Genomic DNA, 23,456 nt, shown 5'->3' with positions numbered 1-23,456 from the left:
AGAGGCCCACGCAGCCCATTCGTGCAAGGCAAGAGGTGGAACTAAAGTTTAGTCCCACATTGCTAGTTTAGAGAGAGTTGGACCTCTTTATAAGGGAGGTTCTTTCCCACTAGTATGAGCATGAGAACAAGAGGGACATCCATGCGCGCTCCTCCTCCGCCGCCCGCCTCGCCACGCCATGCCTCGCCTCGTCACGACGCGCCGTAGGTTGCGGGAATGAGCCGAGCCGATGTCTAAATTTTTGCCACGCACTACAGGTATATGAAAGGTCACACGGAAGCTGAAAAGATTTTTGTGAAAGTGGAGTTCAAATGCGAATGGTGCAGCCCTTCGGCTGCTGGCTGTTCGCTTCATCTCTGTCTCTTCGTTTCACCTCCCATCGCTGCCCTCTCGTCTCCTTCTCTTGCGCCTATAAAAGGGAGGTCGCTCCTCCCAGAGAGATGCACCAGAACCTCTTCTTCCTCTCGCCACAAGTTCCTGAGCACTGCGCTGCTGCTACGTTCTTCCCCATCCCTGCTTGCGGCGTGCACCGCGGGTCGGGACAGTAGGCCTCTGAAACCGCACCTTTTGAGTCATGTACGGGAGAAGGGTGATAAGATTTTTGGGGAGCGCTCAGCGCGACTACTGACTTCTTCGTCACGGACGCCCCGGACTCCGACGACTTCTTCCCCGGCGTTGACGACCTTCTCGACGACATGGCTGACGACACCGACCCCAAGTCCAGTGCTACTGCTGCTGTTGTCCCGTATGTGTTATTGCTCTTTTTGTTAGAAGTTCTCTCGCAGTTCTTTGCTCTAGTGTCTGTCCTACATATGTTAGGTTCTACGCTATCTATGCAACCTGTCCTACTATCTGCTTTAGACATGTTTGGTTGCAGTTCATATATGAAGATGTTATTTACCTTCTCTCTGTCAGATCGCATGATTACTTTTATCCATGTTATATTAGTCATGCTTTATCTAATATTTCTATTAATAAAATCATTTGGTAAATTGCTCATATTTCCAACACATATTTACTTAATGAAACACAAGTCCAAAAACATTTGAAAAGTTCAAAGAATTTCAGAGTGAAGTGGAGAATCATCGTAACAAGAAAATAAAGTTTCTATGATCTGATCGCGGAGGTGAATATTTGAGTTACGAGTTTGGCCTTCATTTTAAACAATGTGGAATTGTTTCACAACTCACGCCACCTAGAACACCATAGCGTAATGGTGTGTCTGAACGTTGTAACCGTAATTTATTGGATATGGTGTGTTTTATGATGTCTCTTACCGATTTACCACTATCATTTTGGGGTTATGCATTAGAGACAACCGCATTCACGTTAAATAGGGCACCATCTAAATCCGTTGAGATGACATCGTATGAACTATGGTTTGGCAAGAAACATAAGCCATCGTTTCTTAAAGTTTGGGGTAGCAACACTTATGTCAAAAGGCTTCAACCTGATAAGCTTGAACCCAAATCGGAGAAGTGTGTCTTCATAGGATACCCTAAGGAAACAATTGGGCACACCTTCTACCAAAGATCCGAAGGCAAGATTTTTGTTGCCAAGAATGGAACATTTCTAGAGGAGTTTCTCTCGAAAGAAGTGAGTGGGAGGAAAGTAGAACTTGATGAGGTAATCATACCTTCTCTCGAATTGGAAAGTAGCACATTAGAAAATTTTGTTACCATGATGTCTAACACCAACTAGAGAGGAAGCAAATGATAATGATCATGAAACTTCAGATCAAGTTGCTACTGAACCTCGTAGGTCAAGTAGAGCACGAACTGCACCAGAGTGGTATGGTAATCCTGTTCTGGAAGTCATGTATTAGACCAAGGCGAATCTACAAACTATGAAGAAGCTATGATGAGCCCAGATTCTGACAGATGGCTTGAGGCCATGAAATCTGAGATAGGATCCATGTATGAGAACAAAGTGTGGACTTTGGTGGACTTACCCGATGATCGGCAAGCCATAGAGAATAAATGGATCTTCAAGAAGAAGACTGACATTGATGGTAATATTATTGTCTACATAGCTTGACTTGTTGCAAAAGGTTTTTGAGAAGTTCAAGGGGTTGACTACAATGACACTTTCTCACCCGTAGCGATGCTTAAGTCCGTCTGAATCATGTTAGCAATTGCCACATTTTATGATTATGAAATCTCCCAAATGGACGTCAAAACTGCATTCCTTAATGGATTTCTTAAAGAAGAGTTGTATATGGTGCAACCAGAAGGTTTTGTCGATCCTAAAGTTGCTAACAAAGTGTGCAAGCTCCAGCGATCCATCTATGGACTGGTGCAAGCATCTCGGAGTTGTAATTTACGCTTTGATGAGGTGATCAAAGCATATGATTTTATACAGACTTTCGGTGAAGCCTGTATTTACAAGAAAGTGAGTGGGAGCTATGTAGCATTTCAGATATTATATGTGGATGACATATTATTGATTGGAAATGATATAGAATTTCTGGATAGCATAAAAGGATACTTGAATAAGAGTTTTTCAATGAAAGACCTCGGTGAAGCTACTTATATATTGGGCATCAAGATCTATAGGGATAGATCGAGACACTTGATGACTTTCACAAAGCACATACCTTGACAAGATTTTGAAGAAGTTCAAAATGGATCAGTCAAAGAAAGGGTTCTTGCCTGTGTTTCAAGGTGTGAAGTTGAGTAAGACTCAAAGCCCGACCATGACAGAAGATAGAGAGATAATGAAAGTCATTCCCTATGCCTCAGCCATAGGTTTCATAAAGTATGCCATGTTGTGTACCAGACCTAATGGTGATCCAGGAGTAGATCACTAGACAACGATCAAAATTATCCTTAGGTACCTTAAAGAGGACTAAGGAAATGTTTCTCAGTTATGGAGGTAACAAAGAGTTCATCGTAAAGGGTTAAGTCGATGCAAGCTTTTACACCGATCCAGATGACTCTAAGTCTCAATTTGGATACATATTGAAAGTCGGAGCAATTAGCTAGAGTAGCACCATGCAAAGCATTGTAGACATAGAAATTTGCAAAATGCATACGGATCTGAATATGACAGACCCGTTGACTAAACCTCTCTCACAAGCAAAACATGATCACACCTTAGTACTCTTTGGTTGTTAATCACATGGTGATGTGAACTAGATTATTGACCCTAGTAAACTCTTTGGGTGTTGGTCACATGGCGCTGTGAACTATGGGTGTTAATCACATGGCGATGTGAACTAGATTATTGACTCTAGTGCAAGTAGGAGACTGAAGGAAATATGCCCTAGAGGCAATAATAAATTTGTTATTTTTATATTTCCTTATTCATGATAAAGGTTTATTATTCATGCTAGAATTGTATTGATCGAAAACCTTAATACATGTGTGAATACATAAACAAACGCCTGTCCCTAGTGAGCCTCTACTAGACTAGCTCGTTGATCAAAGATGGTTAAGGTTTCCTAACCATGGATATGAGTTGCCATTTGATAACGGGATCACATCATTAGGAGAATGATGTGATGGACAAGACCCATCCGTTAGCTTAGCATAATGATCGTTTAGTTTTATTGCTATTGCTTTCTTCACGTAAAATACATATTCCTTCGACTATGAGATTATGCAACTCCCAGATGCCACGGAAATGCCTTGTGTGCTATCAAACGTCACAACATAATTAGGTGATTATAAAGATGCTCTACAGGTATCTCCAAAGGGGTTTGTTTGAGTTTTCTCAAATTATGTAAACAGGATCATTTGATTTATTTTTTCATCAATTATTTCTATTACAAAAATATGAGAGAGGGAATAAAATGACTTTCCCAAAATATAGAAATATTGAGGATTTAATAAAAAATCAAATAAGATTTATTTCGGAGTTTTTTGGTATTTTTATTTGAATTTAGGAAAAATGCACGTTTTTCAAAGTTGTAGTTTGGGCCCAAATAAATGTTCACTTTATCGGGCTTGATTTTAGGAACCCGGCAAAATTTATTTCGTGATTTTTGGAGTCCGTTTAGTATTTCTTTTTATTTTTCTTCCGAGCGGATTTATAAAAAAAACGAAAACCGACTTTGGGCTGTACTCGGCCAGGACTCCCTGGCCGGGGGCTTTATAAGCCGCCACCCCGGGACCCGAAGAGCCCAACAGCCGCCGCCAGCAAACCCTAACCCTAGCCCCAGCCCCGCCGCCTCTAGCCGCCGCCGTCGCCGCCCGCCGCCGCCGACTCGCCGGAGTGCGCGTCGCCCGAGGTTCGCCGCCGCCTCGTTTTCCATGCTGTTTAAAAAAAAATTCTGTTCGTCGTTTTTCTTTTTCGTCGGATTTTTCCGTGTTTATTTTCTGATCGCGATTTCTGATCCGATTTTTGTTTTAGTATAACTTTTCGCTCGTTTATCGGAATCAGGCGATTCAAGCGCCTGGAGTTTCGTCTCGAAACCCTCTTCCGAATAATCAACTTAAACAAGTTTTTTCTACTGTAAAATTTGCCCTAGATCCAGATTACTAGAACGAAGTTGTTTTCTTTCGCCGTTTGATCTCTTTTGCTTCGTTCGATTTGATTCTTTTTGCCAACCAGGGTTCTTAAGTTGAACTTTCTGGTTAGATCCTCTATTTGAGTTTTACCTGTGCATTAGATGAGTACTTATTGTATGCTTGTTTGTTTGTCTGCTATAGAATACCCGGAGTGCGCCGCCTGTTACATTGAATCTCTAGGTTACGCGGATCATCAGCAAGGCAAGTAACACTTTGATCATACCTTTTCTACAACCCAGTTTTATTGCATTAGATCAATCTTCACACATTGCATGAATAGGATCTAATTAAATTGTGGGATGGGAAGTAGATGAGGTAGTACCTATTACCTGTTTATTATCAAACCTTTGGGAGTTACTTCTACGTTTGCTTATTATGCCATGCTATGCTAGTAGACGTGGATTGGGTGAGTGAAATCCATGACGGATGTGAGATTGTTAATTAATGATTTATCTAAGGTGGCAACCTAACACACATCTGGGTGGATTGAGGCACCTGGGGTTACCAGGACTTGCCTGTTTTCTTTAGACCGCCACCCAGGCTCAAAGGGATCATGAGATTATTCATACTAGAAACTTCAGTGTGCAGCCACAAGCCATTATGGGCTCTGGCATAGTTGACTAAGTTGTGCGAACTCTTACAGTGGTAGACTAGCAGATGTAGGGGATGTAGGTGGTACGGTCTACCCGATCGTAAGGTGCTAGCGCTTCTGAAAGACTATGTCTCGGTCATCCGTCTTCTCAAACACCATGTAGTGCGAGAAACCAAACGGAGGCGATCGAGTCTTGTGGGGAAAAGTGCGCAAACCTCTGCAGAGTGTAATAAACTAATCATGTTAGCCGTGTCCCCGGTTATGGACATCTTGAGTACCTAGTACCTGGATTTTCATGTGAATCTCAACATGTTACTCTAAATTAATTTTGATGGGTTTTAATGATGTTATTTAATTGGGATTGAGAATGTTGTCAACCATTCTCAATGTTTAACAACCACCATGATAGTAATTAATTTTATTCCTTTGAAGTAGGAAAAAATTGGCTTTACGCAAAAACAGTAACCATAGAGCTTTCCACCAGCCAAATATGCATATAGTATAACTGTTGCATTCCATTATTCTCTATGTGTTACCTTGCCAGCATATTCCATGTGCTGACCCGTTTTCAGGCTGCAACATTAATGCTGCAAACTTTTCAGACGACGATTAAGGAGTTTTAGGTCGTGGTTCTATACTCAGTGATGCCCTTGGAGTTGATGGACTCACTTACCTTCCAAGCCTTCCGCTGTTATCGTTATTAGATGGCCTTAAGCCATATTTATTGTAATAAGTTCTCTTTTGAGACACTCGATGTAATAAGTGTGTGATTGCTACTCTGCTATAAATCCTCCGAGTACTGTGTGGTGTCAGCATTACTGATCCAGGGATGACACCGGAGCACAGAGATCAGACTGTTTGAGGTCTGGTCGCTACAGAGATGGTATCAGAGCACACGCTGACTGTAGGACACGACCCCTAAGCTAAAGACCTAGATCACTACTCACTCTCTTCTCTTCTGACTTCTCATCTTTTCTACTCTTTAGGATGACGGATACAAGGAACAAGTTCACCCAACCAGACGAAGATACACCCTTTGGACGCCACTTGAAGGAAGTCACTAGATACCTGAACATAGGAATAGCAAGCTTCACGGGAACCTACAACGCCACTTTACCTGAAGAAGAGCGCTGGATGATACAAGTTCAAGTTCTAGGAAGGACGTTCATGCCAGTCACTGAGCCCATAGAGTTTTCTTTTGATGCACCAACTTGGATTCTAGGAAAGAGTATGGCAGCTCACATCGCCATGGGACGCATTGGAGAAGTCTACCGCAAGGATCTCAAAGATACTATCTACCAGATTTGTGGGCGCCGAGATGAACACTGGGAGATGATCAGCACCAGGAAAGATAGATCAATAGCAGCTTTTATCCAGGAGTTAAACCAGCACATTCGACGACAGGAGAATCAGATGTGCGCCGACATGATAGATCTGAAGAAGGCTAAGACTAGAATCAAGGAACTGGAGGAAGAACTCAAGGCTACACGCGAAGATTATGAAGAAGAAATTGAAGTATTGGTGGATAAGAATGCTGACCTAACTATGAAGATTGGAATATTTATGGGAGGCCCAACACCAATAGATGAAGACGAAGAACCCAAGGAGATTAGCCCGGAAGATTACATCATCATCGACGGCACCGACTCGGAACAAGATAGTAGCGATGATGACTATGTTGATGAAGCAGGAGCGGATATCATGGAGTCTACAACCGTAGAATATTTCTAGTAGACCACCTCATCAGTAGTAGTAGTCCCCCATGTAAATATAGTAGTCCGAGCACTTTTGCGATAGCTAGACCGATTGTATGCCTTTGTTTGATTGATTGAAGTGAATTGTGTGCTTTTGCCTCATGTGCATATGGGTAGTGTTTTCCCTTTAGACCCCCTCTATTCTTATATCTCATCTCTTCTAAAAAACCCTCAGATGCCTCCGAGACGTGACCCCAGATTTGCCTTTCCGCCGGAGCTCACCCAGTTGATCCAGCAGCAGAACACCTTGATGCAGTTGCTAGTTCAGAATCAAGGGAACAACAACAACAACCCACCACCACCACCACCTGTTGACCACTTAGCCCGTTTTCTTAGGCTGAATCTGCTGGTGTTTTCCAGTAGCACCCAGCCGATAGTAGCAGATGATTGGCTCCGCAAGATAGCTAGGGAGTTGACCACAGCAGGATGCACAGATGTGGAGAAGGTTAAGTTTGCCGCACATCAGTTAGAAGGACCCGCAGCATCTTGGTGGGAGAATTTCACAGCCACTTTCCCAGTCGACACTGTCACATGGGACCAGTTTCAGCAGGCTTTTTGTACTGCCCATGTTTCAGCAGGAGCAATGGCCATGAAGAAGCGTGAGTTTCGTAACTTGCGCCAAGGAGGACGGACAGTTGGCTAGTATGTGGAGGAGTTTAGTAAGCTAGCACGTTATGCCCCAGATGACGTTGCTACAGATGCAGCTAAGCAGGAGAAATTCCTGGAAGGACTGAATGATGAGTTGAGTATGCAGTTGATGGTAGCCACCTTCAACAACTACCAGGAGTTGGTAGATCATGCTCTTATGATTGAAGGGAAGCAGCAGCAAATTGAGAACCGCAAGAGGAAGTATGGACAAGGAAAGTATAATTCAGGAGCTCAGCAGAAGCCTCGTTTTACCCCTAGGCCAGGAGGACATTTTCAGCATACCCACGGAGTAGGTAGCTCGCACAATCACAATGGCACCAAGAATGGTAATGGGAATGGAGGAAGCAATGGACAGAACCGCAGCACCCCATCAACCCCAGCCAAGAAGGACTTGAGCCATGTCACTTGCTATAAGTGTTCGAAGCCAGGACATTTTGCAAATGAATGTCCTGAAGGCCAAAACGGCCATGGAAGTTCTGGGAAGAAGCCGAACCCTTTCAACAGGGGACAGGTGAACCACGTTAATGTGGAGGAGGTTGAAGCTCAGCCCGATGCAGTAATAGGTAAGTTTTTGGTTAAGTCATTTACTGCACTCGTTCTTTTTGATACTGGTGCATCGCATTCTTACATATCAAGGGGATTTGTGGATAAGTATAACCTACCAACCCAAGCCCTTAGGTCACCCATGTTAGTAACCTCGCCAGGAGCAGAGTATGTGGCAAGTCTATGGTGTGATCGGTTACCATTAAGGATTGGTAACTATGTTTTTCCCTCATACCTAATAGTATTGGAATCTCAAGGATTGGATGTGATATTAGGCACGGATTGGTTATCAAAGTATGAAGGGAATATTGAGTGTGCTAGTAAGTCAATTTTGCTTACCACACCAGAAGGGAGAAGGATCAAGTATGTATCCCGGCATGTACCAAAGAGGACCCAAGTAAACTGCCTAATAGGAGTTGTGCAGGAGGAAGTACCAGTGGTAAAGGATTTTCCTGATGTATTTCCCGAAGAGTTGCCAGGCATGCCACCGGATAGAGACATTGAGTTTCTGATTGAGCTTTTGCCAGGCACTGGGCCAATATCAAATAGACCATATAGGATGCCAGCAAAAGATTTGGTGGAAATTAAGAAGCAGATTAAGGAGTTACTGGATAAGGGATATATTCGCCCAAGTTCTTCGCCTTGGGGATCACCAGTACTTCTAGTGGAGAAGAAGGATGGATCGTTAAGGATGGTTGTTGATTATCGAGGATTGAACGAAGTAACGATCAAGAACAAGTACCCACTACCAATGATCAACGATCTGTTTGATCGGTTGCAAGGAGCTAAAGTGTTTTCCAAGATCGATTTGCGATCAGGATACCACCAGTTGAAGATTCGAGAACAGGATATACCTAAGACAGCATTCACCACAAGATATGGACTATATGAGTATACCGTTATGTCATTTGGACTGACTAACGCACCTGCCTATTTTATGAACATGATGAACAAAGTGTTTATGGAGTTTTTGGATAAGTTCGTCGTAGTGTTCATTGATGATGTTCTGGTTTATTCGAAGAATGAAGAGGAGCATAAGGAGCATTTGCGTTTGGTACTTGGAAAGCTCAGAGAACACCAATTATACGCCAAGTTCAGCAAATGTGAATTTTGGTTGAAGGAAGTAGGATTCCTCGGACACGTTATATCTGGAGAAGGTATAGCGGTAGATCCCGCTAAAGTTGAAACCGTGACCAAGTGGGAAGCACCAACAACAGTTGGAGAGATCCGGAGTTTTCTTGGACTCGCAGGATACTACCGGAGATTTATTGAGAATTTCTCAAGGATTGCAAAGCCTATGACGGAGTTGCTGAAGAAGGATACTAAGTTCAAATGGACTGAGGAGTGTGAGGCTAGTTTCCAGGAGTTGAAGAAACGTTTGGTTACTTCACCAGTGTTGATTTTGCCAGATCAAACCAAGGATTATGAGGTGTATTGTGACGCTTCACGTCGAGGACTTGGAGCAGTGCTTATGCAGGAAGAAAGAGTTGTTTCGTATGCTTCACGACAACTGAAGCCCCACGAATCGAATTATGCTACGCATGATTTGGAGTTAGCAGCCGTAGTGCATGCATTGAAGACATGGAGACATTTTCTCATTTGAAAACCATTGTGAGGTGTACACGGATCATAAGAGTTTGAAGTACATTTTCACACAGAAGGAGTTGAACCTCAGACAAAGGAGATGGTTGGAGCTTATCAAGGATTATGATATGAAATTACATTATCATCCCGGAAAAGCTAATGTAGTAGCTAATGCGTTAAGCCGTAAGAGCCATGTCAATACGTTAATAACGGGAGAAATACCCAAGGAGTTAGCAGAAAATTTTCGTGAACTATGTTTGAAAATAGTTCCGAGAGGCTATGTAGCAGCATTGGGATTCAGTCAACTTTGATGGATAGAATCAGAGAAGCTCAGAAAACTGACAAAGAGATTGCCGATATAAAGGAGAAGCTGAGCAAAGGAAAAGCTAAAGGATTTCGTGAGGATGAGCACGACACTCTATGGTTTGAAGATCGTGTTTATGTGCCCAGTAATCCGGAGATCAGGAAGTTGATTCTACAAGAGGCACATGATTCACAGTATTCGATTCGCCCAGGAAATACCAAGATGTATTTGGATTTGAAGGATATTTTCTGGTGGACCGGAATGAAGAAGGATATTGCGGAGTATGTAGCAGTTTGTGATGTATGTCAGAGAGTAAAAGCAGAGCATCAGAAGCCAGCAGGATTGTTGCGACCATTGCCGATACCCGAATGGAAGTGGGATAAGCTAGGCATGGATTTTATCACGGGATTACCAAGGACTCATTCAGGCTATGACTCGATTTGGGTTATAGTTGATCGATTGACGAAGGTAGCTCATTTTATCCCAGTAAAGACCACTTACACCAGTGCTAAGTTGGCGAAGATATACATGACCAGGATCGTATGTCTGCATGGAGTTCCGAGGAGTATTGTATCAGATAGAGGAACCCAGTTTACCTCAAAGTTCTGGAAGCAGTTGCATGAGACTTTAGGTACTAGGCTAGAATTTAGTACAACTTTTCATCCACAGACAGATGGACAGACCGAGAGAGTCAATCAGATTTTGGAGGATATGCTGAGAGCTTGTGCGCTAGATTATGGATCTAGTTGGGACGATAATTTGCCATATGCAGAGTTTTCTTACAATAATAGCTATCAGACCAGTTTGAAGATGGCACCTTTCGAAGCTTTGTACGGAAGGAGGTGCAGGACGCCATTGTCATGGGACGAAGTTGGAGACCGCCAGTTGTTTGGACCAGATCTGATTAAGGAGTCTGAACAGAAGGTGAAGTTGATTCGCGATAGGCTCAAGGTAGCCCAGTCCAGGCAGAAGAGCTACGCAGATTCTAAACGCAAGGAGACAATTTACGAAGTCGGAGATAGAGCTTATCTTCGAGTATCCCCACTTCGAGGGATTAAGCGTTTTGGAGTTAAGGGGAAGTTAGCGCCACGATTTGTAGGACCATATCGAGTTTTGGAGCGTATGGGAGAAGTGGCCTACAAGTTGGAATTGCCAGAAGGATTGGCCGGAGTGCATGAGGTGTTCCACGTTTCTCAGTTGAAGAAGTGTCACGCGGAGATGGCTGACATACCTTTGAGAGACACAGTGCCATTAGAAGCAATTCAGTTGGATAACAATTTGACCTACGAGGAGAAACCAGTCAAGATCCTCGAGTTTGCCAGCCGAGTTACTCGTAGCAAGGTTATCAAGTTTTGCAAAGTTCAGTGGAGCCACCACACGGAGGATGAAGCCACCTGGGAGCGAGAGGAAGATTTGCTCAAAGACCACCCTCACCTATTTTCTAGCCAACCTGAATCTCGAGGGCGAGATTCATCTTAAGGGGGGTAGGTTTGTAACATCCCAAATTTTCAATTTGGAATGTTATACATTAGGTCATCATGCATATCATATTTTATTTTGCTTTTGGTTTTGATCCTAGAAAATCCTAAGCAACTCAAGGACCTACGGAGAGAGTTGGGGATTTCGTTATTTACATATTTGAGTTTTCTCAAATTATGTAAACAGGATCATTTGATTTATTTTTTCATCAATTATTTCTATTACAAAAATATGAGAGAGGGAATAAAATGACTTTCCCAAAATATAGAAATATTGAGGATTTAATAAAAAATCAAATAAGATTTATTTCGGAGTTTTTCAGTATTTTTATTTGAATTTAGGAAAAATGCGCGTTTTTCAAAGTTGTAGTTTGGACCCAGATAAATGTTCACTTTATCGGGCTTGATTTTAGGAACCCGGCAAATTTTATTTCGTGATTTTTGGAGTCCGTTTAGTATTTCTTTTTATTTTTCTTCCGAGCGGATTTATAAAAAAACGGAAACCGACTTTGGGCTGTACTCGGCCAGGACTCCCTGGCCGGGGGCTTTATAAGCCGCCACCCCGGGCCCAAAGAGCCAAAGCCCCAGCCACACCTAACCTAGCCCAGCCCGCCCTAGCCGCCGCCGCCGCCGCCAGCCGCTCGCCGGATTGCGCGCCGCCCGAGGTTCGCCGCCGCCTCGTTTTCCGTGCTGTTTAAAAAAAATCTATTCGTCGTTTTTCTTTTTCGTCGGATTTTTCCGCGGTTATTTTCTGATCGCGATTTTTGATCCGATTTTTGTTTTAGTATAACTTTTCGCTCGTTTATCGGAATCAGGCGATTCAAGCGCCTGGAGTTTCGTCTCGAAACCCTCTTTCTGAATAATCAACTTAAACAAGTTTTTGCTACTGTAAAATTTGCCCTAGATCCAGATTACTAGAACGAAGTTGTTTTCTTTCGCCGTTTGATCTCTTTTGCTTCGTTCGATTTGATTCTTTTTGCCAACCAGGGTTCTTAAGTTGAACTTTCTGGTTAGATCCTCTATTTGAGTTTTACCTGTGCATTAGATGAGTATTTATTGTATACTTGTTTGTTTGTCTGCTGTAGAATACCCGGAGTGCGCCGCCTGTTACATTGAATCTCTAGGTTACGCGGATCATCAGCAAGGCAAGTAACACTTTGATCATACCTTTTCTACAACCCAGTTTTACTGCATTAGATCAATCTTCACACATTGCATGAATAGGATCTAATTAAATTGTGGGATGGGAAGTAGATGAGGTAGTACCTATTACCTGTTTATTATCAAACCTTTGGGAGTTACTTCTACGTTTGCTTATTATGCCATGCTATGCTAGTAGACGTGGATTGGATGAGTGAAATCCATGACAGATGTGAGATTGTTAATTAATGATTTATCTAAGGTGGCAACCTAACACACATCTGGGTGGATTGAGGCACCTGGGGTTACCAGGACTTGCCTGTTTTCTTTAGACCGCCACCCAGGCTCAAAGGATCATGAGATTATTCATACTAGAAACTTCCGTGTGCAGCCACAAGCCATTATGGGCTCTGGCATAGTTGACTAAGTTGTGCGAACTCTTACAGTGGTAGACTAGCAGATGTAGGGGATGTAGGTGGTACGGTCTACCCGATCGTAAGGTGCTAGCGCTTCTGAAAGACTATGTCTCGGTCATCCGTCTTCTCAAACACCATGTAGTGCGAGAAACCAAACGGAGGCGATCGAGTCTTGTGGGGAAAAGTGTGCAAACCTCTGCAGAGTGTAATAAACCAATCATGGTTAGCCGTGTCCTCGGTTATGGACATCTTTGAGTACCTAGTACCTGGATTTTCATGTGAATCTCAACATGTTACTCTAAATTAATTTTGATGGGTTTTAATGATGTTATTTAATTGGGATTGAGAATGCTGTCAACCATTCTCAATGTTTAACAACCACCATGAGAGTAATTAATTTTATTCCTTTGAAGTAGGGAAAAATTGGCTTTACGCAAAAACAGTAACCATAGAGCTTTCCACCAGCCAAATATGCATATAGTATAGCTGTTGCATTCCATTATTCTCTATGTGTTACCTTGCCAGCATATTCCATGTGCTGACCCGTTTTCGGGCTGCAACGTTAATGTTGTAGACTTTTCAGACGACGATTAAGGAGTTTTAGGTCGTGGTTCTATACTCAGTGATGCCGTTGGAGTTGATGGACTCACTTACCTTCCAAGCCTTCCGTTGTTATCATTATTAGATGGCCTTAAGCCATATTTATTGTAATAAGTTCTCTTTTGAGACACTCGATGTAATAAGTGTGTAATTGCTACTCTGCTATAAATCCTCCGAGTACTGTGTGGTGTCAGCATTACTGATCTAGGGATGACACCGGAGCACAGAGATCAGACTGTTTGAGGTCTGGCGCTACACATAGATCGAGATTAGGATTTGTCACTCCGAGTATCGGAAAGGTATCTCTAGGCCCTCTCAGTAATACACATCATAAGCTTGCAAGCAAACGACTAAGGAGTTAGTCACGAGGTGATGTATTATGGAACGAGTAAAGAGACTTGCCAGTAACGAGATTGAACTAGGTATGAAGATACCGACGATCGAATCTTGGGCAAGTAACATACCGATGGACAAAGGGAATTACGTATGTTGCCATAAAGGTTCGACCGATAAAGATCTTCTTCGAATATGTAGGAGCCAATATGGGCATCCAGGTTCCGCTATTGTTTATTGACCAGAGAGGTGCCTCGGTCATGTCTACATAGTTCACGAACCCGTAGGGTCCGCACGCTTAACTCGTTGACGATATAGTTTTATATGAGTTATGTATGTTGGTGAATGAATGTTGTTTGGAGTCCCGGATGAGATCACGGACATGATGAGGAGCTCCGAAATGGTCCGGAGGTAAAGATTGATATATAGGATGATATGGTTAGGCCAAGGGGTAAAGCCCACGGGGCTTTAGGTCAGTGCAAAAGGAGTTTTGCGGAGGCCAGGGGCTAAACGCCAGAGACCTTGGCGTCTACCCCTGGGCCAGACGCTAAGGCCCATGGCGTCTGGGCCAGATGCCAAGGACTATGGCGTGTGGTCCTGGAAGTCCGAGAAGGACTCTTTCTAGCGGGCAAAACCGACTTTAAGGAGGCTTTTACTCCAAGTTTCGACTCCAGGGCTCAACATATAAATAGAGGGGCAGGGCTAGCACCCAAGACACATGAAGATACACTAAGCCATGTGTCGACAACCCCGTCCCTCTAGTTTATGCTCTGTCATAGTTTCCGTTGTGCTTAGCGAAGCCCTGCGAAGATTGTTCTTCACCGACACCGTCATCACGCCGTCGTGCTGTCGGAACTCATCTACTACTTTGCCCCTCTTGCTGGATCAAGAAGGTGAGGATGTCATCGAGCTAAACATGTGCTGAAGGTGGAGGTGTCGTACGTTCGGTACTTGATCGGGACGGATCGTGAAGGTGTACGACTACATCAACCGCGTTCATAAACGCTTCTGCTTAGCGATCTTCAAGGGTATGAAGATGCTCTCCCCCTCTCGTAGCTATGCATCTCCATGGATAGATCTTGCGTGTGCATAGATTTGTTTTTCCATGCAACGCTTCCCAACAGTGGTATCAGAGCCAGGTCTATGCGTAGATGATATGCACGGGTAGATTTTTGTTTGTTTTCCATGCAATGTTTTTTGTTCTTAGCCTTGTCCGCCCCACCGATATTCTCCTTCTCGCTATGGTCTTTCGATTGTGCTTGAGCCGACTTCTTATTGAGATGTCGTTGTTCAGCATGAATGGCATTTTGCGATGGCAGAGGATATTGCTGCCCTTGAGTGCACCGGCACGTGGGATCTAGTTTCTCTTCCTCCCTGTGTTCGTCCTATCACTTGCAAGTGGGTCTATAAGATTAAGACTCGCTCTGATGGTTCTCTTGAGCGTTATAAAGCTCATCTTGTGGCTCGTGGTTTTCAGCAGGAGCATGGTCAAGATTATGATGAGACTTTTGCTCCTGTGGCCCATATGACCACTATCCGCACACTTCTCGCTGTGGCCTCTATTCGCCACTGGTCTGTGTCTCAGCTTGATGCTAAGAATGTCTTTCTTGATGATGAGATGCGTGAGGAGGTTTATATGCAACCGCCACCTGGGTATTCAGTTCCTGATGGCATGGTTTGTCGTCTTCGTCGCTCTCTCTATGGCCTTAAGCAAGCCCCCCACGCTTGGTTTGAGCATTTTTCCTATGTGGTCACTTCAGCTGGTTTTTCGCCCCGTGCTTAGGATCCAACATTGTTTGTACATCTTTCTACTCGTGGTCACACTCTTCTTCTTCTGTATGTTGATGTCATGATCATCACTAGCGATGATTCTAAGTGCATTGCATTTGTCAAGGCCCATTTCACTGAGCAGTTTCTTATGTTTGATCTTGGTCCTCTTCGTTACTTTCTTGGGATCGAGGTTTTCTCCACCTCTGATGGCTTTTTTTTTCCAAGAAAAGTGTATCCAGGAACTACTTGCTCGTGCATCTCTTAGTGATGAGCACATTGTTGAGACTCCTATGGAGCTCAATGTTCACTTTCACGCTTTTGATGGTGAGCCCTTGTCTGATCCGACGCGTTATCGTCATCTTGTTGGGAGGCTTGTGTATCTTGCTGTCACTCGTCCGAATATCCTCTATCATGTCCACATTCTTAGTCAGTCTGTTTCTGCTCCCACTTCAGTTTGCTATAGTCACCTTCTTCGTGTTTCACAATATATTCATGTCACGATCTTTCATCGTCTTTTTTTCCCTCGTTACAACTCCAGGCCTATTCGGATGATACGTGGGCTAATGATCCTTCATATCGTCGCTCACTTTCTGCTTACTGTGTTTTTCTTGGTGATTCTCTCATTGTCTGGAAGACAAAGAAACAGACTGCAGTTTCTCGTTCGAGTGTACAGACCGAGTTGCGGGCTATGATTCTTATGACGGCAAAGGTGACTTGATTACAATGGTTGCTGAAGGATTTTGGTGTTTCTGTTACTGCATCTACCATCCTCTTGTTAGACAGTATAATTGCTATTGTGCGGGACCCCATGAAGCATGAACTTACCAAGCATATTAGTGTTGATGCCTTTTTTGTGCGCGCTATTGTGCAAGATCATATTATTACTCTTCACTACGTGCCTTCCGAGTTACGGTTAGCAGACTTCTTCACGAGGTCCAGACTAGAGCGCAACATGAATTTCATCCTTTTAAACTTCGAGTTGTGGATCCACCATGAGTTTGAGGAAGGTGTTAGAGTTATATTAATGGTGATCTTTGGTCTTTTGTATTCTAGACTTTTGGTAGGGTTGGAAAAAAAGGTCGAAGCTCGCGAGCTAAACGAGTAGTTCGTGACTCGGCTCGAATCGACTCGAACTCGAAGAATAACGAGTCGAGCCAAGCTTTAGTTTAAGATCGTTTATAGACCAAGTTAAACGAGCCAATCTCACGAGTACTCGTGTAACTCGTTAGACTCGGTACAAAAAATCAGCCACTCCCAATACAAAAAAAGATAAGCCACCCAGCACCCTACGTTCCAGGCGCACAACACAAAGCCCAACCATTAAAGGCCCATCCGCCTAGAAGACTCATGCGTTACAAGGAAATTACAATTGTTTAGTGATATATATGTTTAATATATACATAATCAATTTTACCATTTTGAGGGTTTTATGTTCATATCTTTAACAAGCTTAACAAGCTAAACGAGCCAGTTCACGAGTTATACGAGTCAATCTTGGGTTTAAGCTCGTTATAGTAACGAGTCGAGTCGAGCTAGCTCGGTAACTAAACGAGCTCTAGCGAGTTGAGGACTCGGCTCGAATTCCAGCCCTAACTTTTGGCTTTTTTTTATATAAGTATGTATACATGCTGGTTTTGGCCTTCTAATAATAATGAGGCGCGTGCGCGAATGCGACGCAAGTAGTACGTGGTGCGTGTTGCAGCCAGCCACTCGTGACGGCGTCGGCATGTAACCCAAAACGGGCCGCCACCATTTCTGACACAGCACGTGCGTGACCATGTCCATCCAGACACAGTATCACCGGTGCTAGCAGCCAACGTAGCATGTGCACGTGATGGACCAGGCAGGAACGCCCATGGCCGCCCCGCCCGGACGGGGTCACATGCGAGAGCGAGACGAGACGAGACGAGACGAAACGAAGCAGCGGCGCGCCAGTTTGGCATTCCATTCCGTTTGACCACCATCCCCACGGGAAGGGAAAAGCGACGAGGACACACACACACATAGCTCCTTTTGAAGAGAATTCCTTATTTAACATCGAGTTTAAATTTTATGCCCTATTTGACATTCATAAATAATTTCTTCCCTATCTAACAACGAGTCTAAATTTTATACCTTTTATAATATTTTTGTTCATTTTAAACCAAAATGACACCTGAAAAGACTCTTTTGTCCTCAAATGGTATGTTTGTGTGCATGTGTGTGCTGTTACGTGAGTGCGCGTGTACGTGTATGTGTGTGCTACTGCTGAGTGTCTGTGCGTGTCAGTGTGCGCGTGTGTGTCTGCTACTTCATGTGTACGTGTGTATTTGCTAGTGGGTGTGTAGGTGCATGTGTGTGTGGGCACGCGTGCTGTTGCGTGCATGCGTGTTTATGCATTACCAAAAGGTATTAGGTGTAATTTGTTCTACCTATCTGACTCCTTAATTTTTGCCCTAATCGATCTACAGTAAAGATAAAAAAGGCCCACGAATGGATTGCCTAACAAAAAGCCCTACCAATGCAGCGTGGTGATTTTATCTCTTCTCCAATTTTCACGCATGCAATCATCGGACAGATCCAAAAATAAATTATGCACGCAGTTAGGAGTTCCGCAGGAGAAAATAGATAGTTAAGGAGACCACAGGGCCGTGAGTAAGCAGGGAATAAATCACTAGCTTGTTGCTACGTGTGTGCTACTGTCCTTGCGTTGATGCTATGTATGTGCTATTGCCCTATGCACACACATACCACATGAAGGGTAAAAGAGTCTTTTCCGGTGTTATTTAGTCTCAAAATGCACAAAAATGTCATAATATGCATAAAATTTAGACTCGTTGCTAGATAGGGAGGAAAAAGTTTTTTGATGTCAAATAAGAAAACGAAATTTAAGATAATGTTAAATAAGGAATTCTTTCCTCCTTTTGAGGCAGCCAAAAGCTGGTGGTGTCTGACTGTCTGCTCGCTCGGCTCAGCGTGCGAAAAGAGATTCCGTGCGTGCTCCCGCGACGTTTTTTTTTGGACACACTCGCACCCACCCAAGCCTGCATGTTTGTTTACTTGGGTCTAGCGCATTGCGCGCGAGGAATAGGCTCGTAGTAGCAGGTCATGTGAGATCGCTGCGATTTTCCTCCTCATTCGATCGATCGGCGCACCCTATTTTTGTCTGCCATGCTTTGTTTCTCTGTCCACTCCGACGGAGCACATTTTACGTAGTACAATTTGATCATGGATCACGACGCAAGGTTCCTCTCCGGCGAGAGCTTTCTGGCCATCTTCTCTGCGGGAAGCAATTGCTCCGAGCATGGCCGTGGCGTGGCGAAAAACACCGTCCACGGACCACGGTGCAGACAAAGGTCAGGAGCGCGAGTAATAAAAGCATGGGCGCAGTGAAGCGAGCACAGGAACCCAAGGCGCAAAGCCAGGCAAACACTGACACCCTCCCCCACAATTAATTACAAGCTCCGGACGGACGACTGCGCAGTCCGCCTCCGTCGTCATTCTCCCCGAGACGAGACGAGACGAGACGGCGCACGCATTGGATGCCATTCTAATCTCTCCCCCGCTCCTCCCCTCCCCGCCTCTCCATTATCGGAGGTCGGCGAAACCCCCATTTCCATCCCCTTCGCCGGCCAAAAACAACCAGACAAGTAACAAAAACCAAGCCTTTTTCGTCGCTCCCCCGCCGCTCTGGTCCTGCGCGCTGGAGCGGAGCGCTCGCCTGCCTTCCGGAAGGGGGAAAGTGGGACTGAGAGAGAGCACACCGTACCAGATGGACCTGCTCGCCGCCCCTCGGTAGCCCCGGGCGGACATTGCCGCCTCCCTCTTCCTCCTCCCCGGACAAGAAGCAGAAGCCGCTGGGGGCAATGAGGAAGCACGGGTGGCAGCTGCCGTACCACCCGCTGCAGGTGGTGGCGATAGCCGTCTTCGCCGCGCTGGGCTTCGCCTTCTACGTCTTCTTCCTGCCCTTCGTCGGGAGCCAGACCTCCCAGTACGTCGCCATGGGCCTCTACACCCCGCTGGTGAGCCGACCCACCTTCCCCAACCCCCGCCCCTCCCCAGCTTTCAACAGATCCGGTCCGGTGCCTCCTAACTGACGGACTCACTCACTGACTGCTGCACCAAATCACCTGCAGATTACGTGCGTCGTCACGCTCTACATTTGGTGCGCCGCCACCAACCCCGGCGACCCCGGCATCTGCAAGCCGACCAGGCTGCACTCGAGGCTGGACAAGGAAGGGCGGCAGTCCCACTCCCACTCCCACATGGACTCGGACCACGGCCTTCATGCTGCTGACAACAGCGAGAAGCTGAGCAGCATGCTCGAGAGGAAGGACTCGCCTTCTTGGCCCAGATGCTCTCAACTGCTCTGCTTAGTCTGTTTGCCCTTTTCATGCTTGTTCAAGAGATGCCTCCATCCTGATGACCAGCATTCTGAAGAGAACATGAGCGAGGAGGGCATGTTCTTCTGCAGCTTATGTGAAGCCGAGGTATGGCTAATCGATGTCTCCGGCATATCCAACATTATTGGGCAATTTCGCAACATGTTGTCTTTACATGTTTCCACCAAGTTGTGCTTAGTGTGCCAAGTGCCAATGAATTTGGACTAGATGTCAGGATATTCGATGTAATTTTAGTAGGTTGTAGTCGGACATACAAGATGGTGTGCAGTACTAGTTTGAATCAAATGTTATTGCTACACTAGGTCGCTCTATCTTACGGGGAATGGCATGACTTCTTCACCTTTTTTGCGACATGTCATTACAAACCTTCGTATGTGTTTATGTAGGTTTTGAAGAACAGTAAGCATTGCAGGGTGTGCGACAAGTGTGTTGATGGCTTTGATCACCATTGCAGAGTAAGATACATTTTCAATGTTCTCTGCCCTGTTATTCATATCCCTGCTTCCTTTCAAGAATGCAACGTTCCTATTTTCCCTGATGTTCGTGCTCTCTCACAGTGGCTCAACAATTGCGTCGGGAAAAGGAACTACAAAGGGTTCTTCATTCTAATGTCTTGTGCCGTTCTCCTGGTAAGTGTGGGCCTCTCTATGAGTTGACCACAATGGGATCTCAAAAGTCAAAAGAGTGTAATAAGAACAATGATAGCTACCCTGTAACTGCATTCACCTTCAGTTGCACTGAGATGGGGAAATCATAACTTCATAGCCATCATAACTTATGCAACCAACTAGCAATTGCTTGTAGTTAGATTTTTTTTCCGTGTCCCTTTTATTCTGGTTGATCATTGACAGGTCTCCATGGTTTGTCCACCTTGGGCAGCTTGTGGTGCAGTGGTTGTCAGGAACCCTTGTGATAATTCTCTGCATTGTGAAGCGAGGGGAGTTCTCAAGACAGATTGACACAAAGTTAGGAAGCAGCTTCTCAACTGTAGCATTTGTAATTGTTGTGGTGAGTTCATATAATTTTCCTATCAAGTACATGTTTACTGCACTGAGGCATGAAGCGAAAATTTATTTACAACGTTTAATGTTTAAATTACATATTACTATTCTGATGGTGATACTTTGACTTATTACAGGCTACTTGCACCATACTAGCAATGATCGCGACTGTACCGCTTGCTCAACTTCTGTGCTTCCATATTCTTCTTATCAAGAAGGTAAATCACTTTGAGACTGTCACTGAAGCTGTGGATTTTTTTCATTGTTTCATTTTGAGATGGAGAGGGGGAGGGAGGAGGGGTCCCCATCCTAAATTTTTGAAATCAAAAGACAGCTTCCGGCGTTCCGTGCAAAACATGTTTGGCCATAATTTTGCTGTTGCTTGGTCCTTACTTCCATCTAATCCGAAACAGAGCCAACTCTTATTCCATTTTTCTTTTATTGCCAATTTTTTCGGCATATTTGTGGCTAATAAGACAACATACGGTGACCATCTCCTTTAACTGAATTCAACGAAGTCAGAAAATTATCTGTATGTTGCCAGAAAGTAATATAGCATGCACACAATTTCCAAAACCTGTTATGCCATTCAAGAGAAGTTTGCATTTGTTCATTTTAACATGTCTTTTTCCTGTATAACTTGAGGTTAATTACTATCCTTCTCATATTGGTTTAGGGAATTAGTACGTATGATTACATCATAGCTTTGAGAGAACAAGAGGAAGATCAGCAAGAAGAGGTTGCTGGTCACCAAAGTCCGCAGATGTCTATCATTAGTTCTGTTACTGGATTTAGCACAGCAAGTTCTTTTGGTCCTCTTCATCGTGGTTCATGGTGCACTCCACCACGGTTATTCCTTGAAGATCAGGTATGGACCACAATAATCCATTTCTACCGAGAGCTATAGATAATCAAGTTTGAACACAGATCCTGGATGTGGAAGTGCAGCAAAATATGATGCACTCCATCCATCTGTCAGGGTCTGGTTCGCATCAATTTTCTTATGAATAATGTGCTGTTGTTTCGTCATAAATGAATTATGTCATTTGCTCTCAGTATGAAGCAAACTACTGCCAGATATATAATGTGATTGTCTTTTTAGTTTGAAATAACTACTTGAATTTGCACCTGCTCTCATGTTGTCAGATTAGTAAACAAAGCCTTTCAGTCCCCAGCATGTTGTCAGATTAGCAACTATACTAAATTTGGTTTGAAATAATGTAACAATAGAATAGTTTATTGGTCTGAACCAAAATTAATTTTTTGAATACCCACAGTTAGTATTGCACCAAAGCTCAGGAAGCTTAACTAGTATTGAACAAGAAGTACTAACAAATATGAAGACTTTTTCAAACACGTGCTAATGCTTATCATTCACTTTTTTCTTGCACAGTTTGATGTCATCCCTCCGGAGATTGGCATGTCACAGAACCCTGGAAGCAAGAAGATGAAGGTACTGGAAGGAGCAAGAAGAAGAAACGGAACAGTAAAAATCAGCCCCTGGACACTGGCACGCCTCAACGCCGAGGAAGTGTCAAAGGCAGCCGCACAGGCAAAGAAGAAATCCAAGATTCTGAAGCCAATTGCAAGACAAGATCCTCCGATCATCCACGACAACAGGAGGGGGCGATTCCCCGCTGAACTCTCTCTCGATCCCCTCACAAGGCTATCTGCAAGCGGCACCGAGAGCAACTTCAGTGACGCGGCAATGGAAGCTTCTGCCAGTCTAGCCCCATTGCAGCTCGAAGCGAGGAGCGCTTTCCAGCCAAGCACCGCGGCATCCTCCAGAATCGCCCTCTCGTCGCCTGAGAGCAGCTTCGATTCGCCTGATCTCCACCCATTTCGAGTTTCTTCATGCACCGCCGACGAAATGCTGGGAGTTACGCCGCATGCGGCTCAGAGCCACATCGAGTTCACGAGATCGACGAGCGACGGGTATGAAGCGTCGGGAGGCGAAGACAGTGACCGCATCCCGTCAAGAATTGTTCACAGATCGTCCAACTGGGCTAACTCGCTTCTGCATTCCGGTCAGGCTGGACAGGCGCCTGACCAGCACATGCCATCGTCTGAAGGGTTTCTTAACAACAGCAGGCGAAGCTAGTTATATGTGCTCATCTGACCTACAGAAATGGTAGGAAGAAGCTGCGTGGCGTTGGTATCTGGTGAATCGTTGGCATATGACAGAGCAAAGCTGGGGAAACATTGGTTAATTTGTAATCTAGGGTTAGGTTTTGTTAGTGACGATGTTAGAGCAATGCTCATTTGATGTTAGCTCATGCAAACTGCTAGTGTGTTGCTAACAGTAGCATTGTGGTGTGTTTCGACGGATTGCAGCTGTTAAGCTCAATTCAGTAGAAATTGTCTGATGATCTACCTCTATTACCGCTCGTCTTTACCTTG

At 44.4% G+C, this 23,456-nt stretch overlaps 1 protein-coding gene across 1 annotated transcript; it reads left to right on the top strand.

Annotated features, from left to right (window-relative positions):
* The first annotated feature begins 19,120 nt into the window (after positions 1 to 19,120).
* Positions 19,121 to 23,435, top strand: LOC125552538 (probable protein S-acyltransferase 22). Its single transcript, XM_048716140.1, has 8 exons — positions 19,121 to 19,674; positions 19,789 to 20,142; positions 20,442 to 20,510; positions 20,613 to 20,684; positions 20,935 to 21,063; positions 21,194 to 21,274; positions 21,733 to 21,924; positions 22,450 to 23,435. The coding sequence occupies exons 1-8, from the start codon at positions 19,519 to 19,521 to the stop codon at positions 23,155 to 23,157; spliced, it is 1,761 nt and encodes a 586-aa protein (XP_048572097.1). The 5' UTR covers positions 19,121 to 19,518; the 3' UTR covers positions 23,158 to 23,435.
* Positions 23,436 to 23,456: the final 21 nt, after the last annotated feature.

This window comes from Triticum urartu, chromosome 4 (assembly GCF_003073215.2).
Source record: "Triticum urartu cultivar G1812 chromosome 4, Tu2.1, whole genome shotgun sequence".
Lineage (NCBI taxonomy): Eukaryota > Viridiplantae > Streptophyta > Magnoliopsida > Poales > Poaceae > Triticum > Triticum urartu.
Note: the sequence above shows the minus strand (reverse complement) of the source record. Positions and strands in the feature narration are given on the sequence as shown.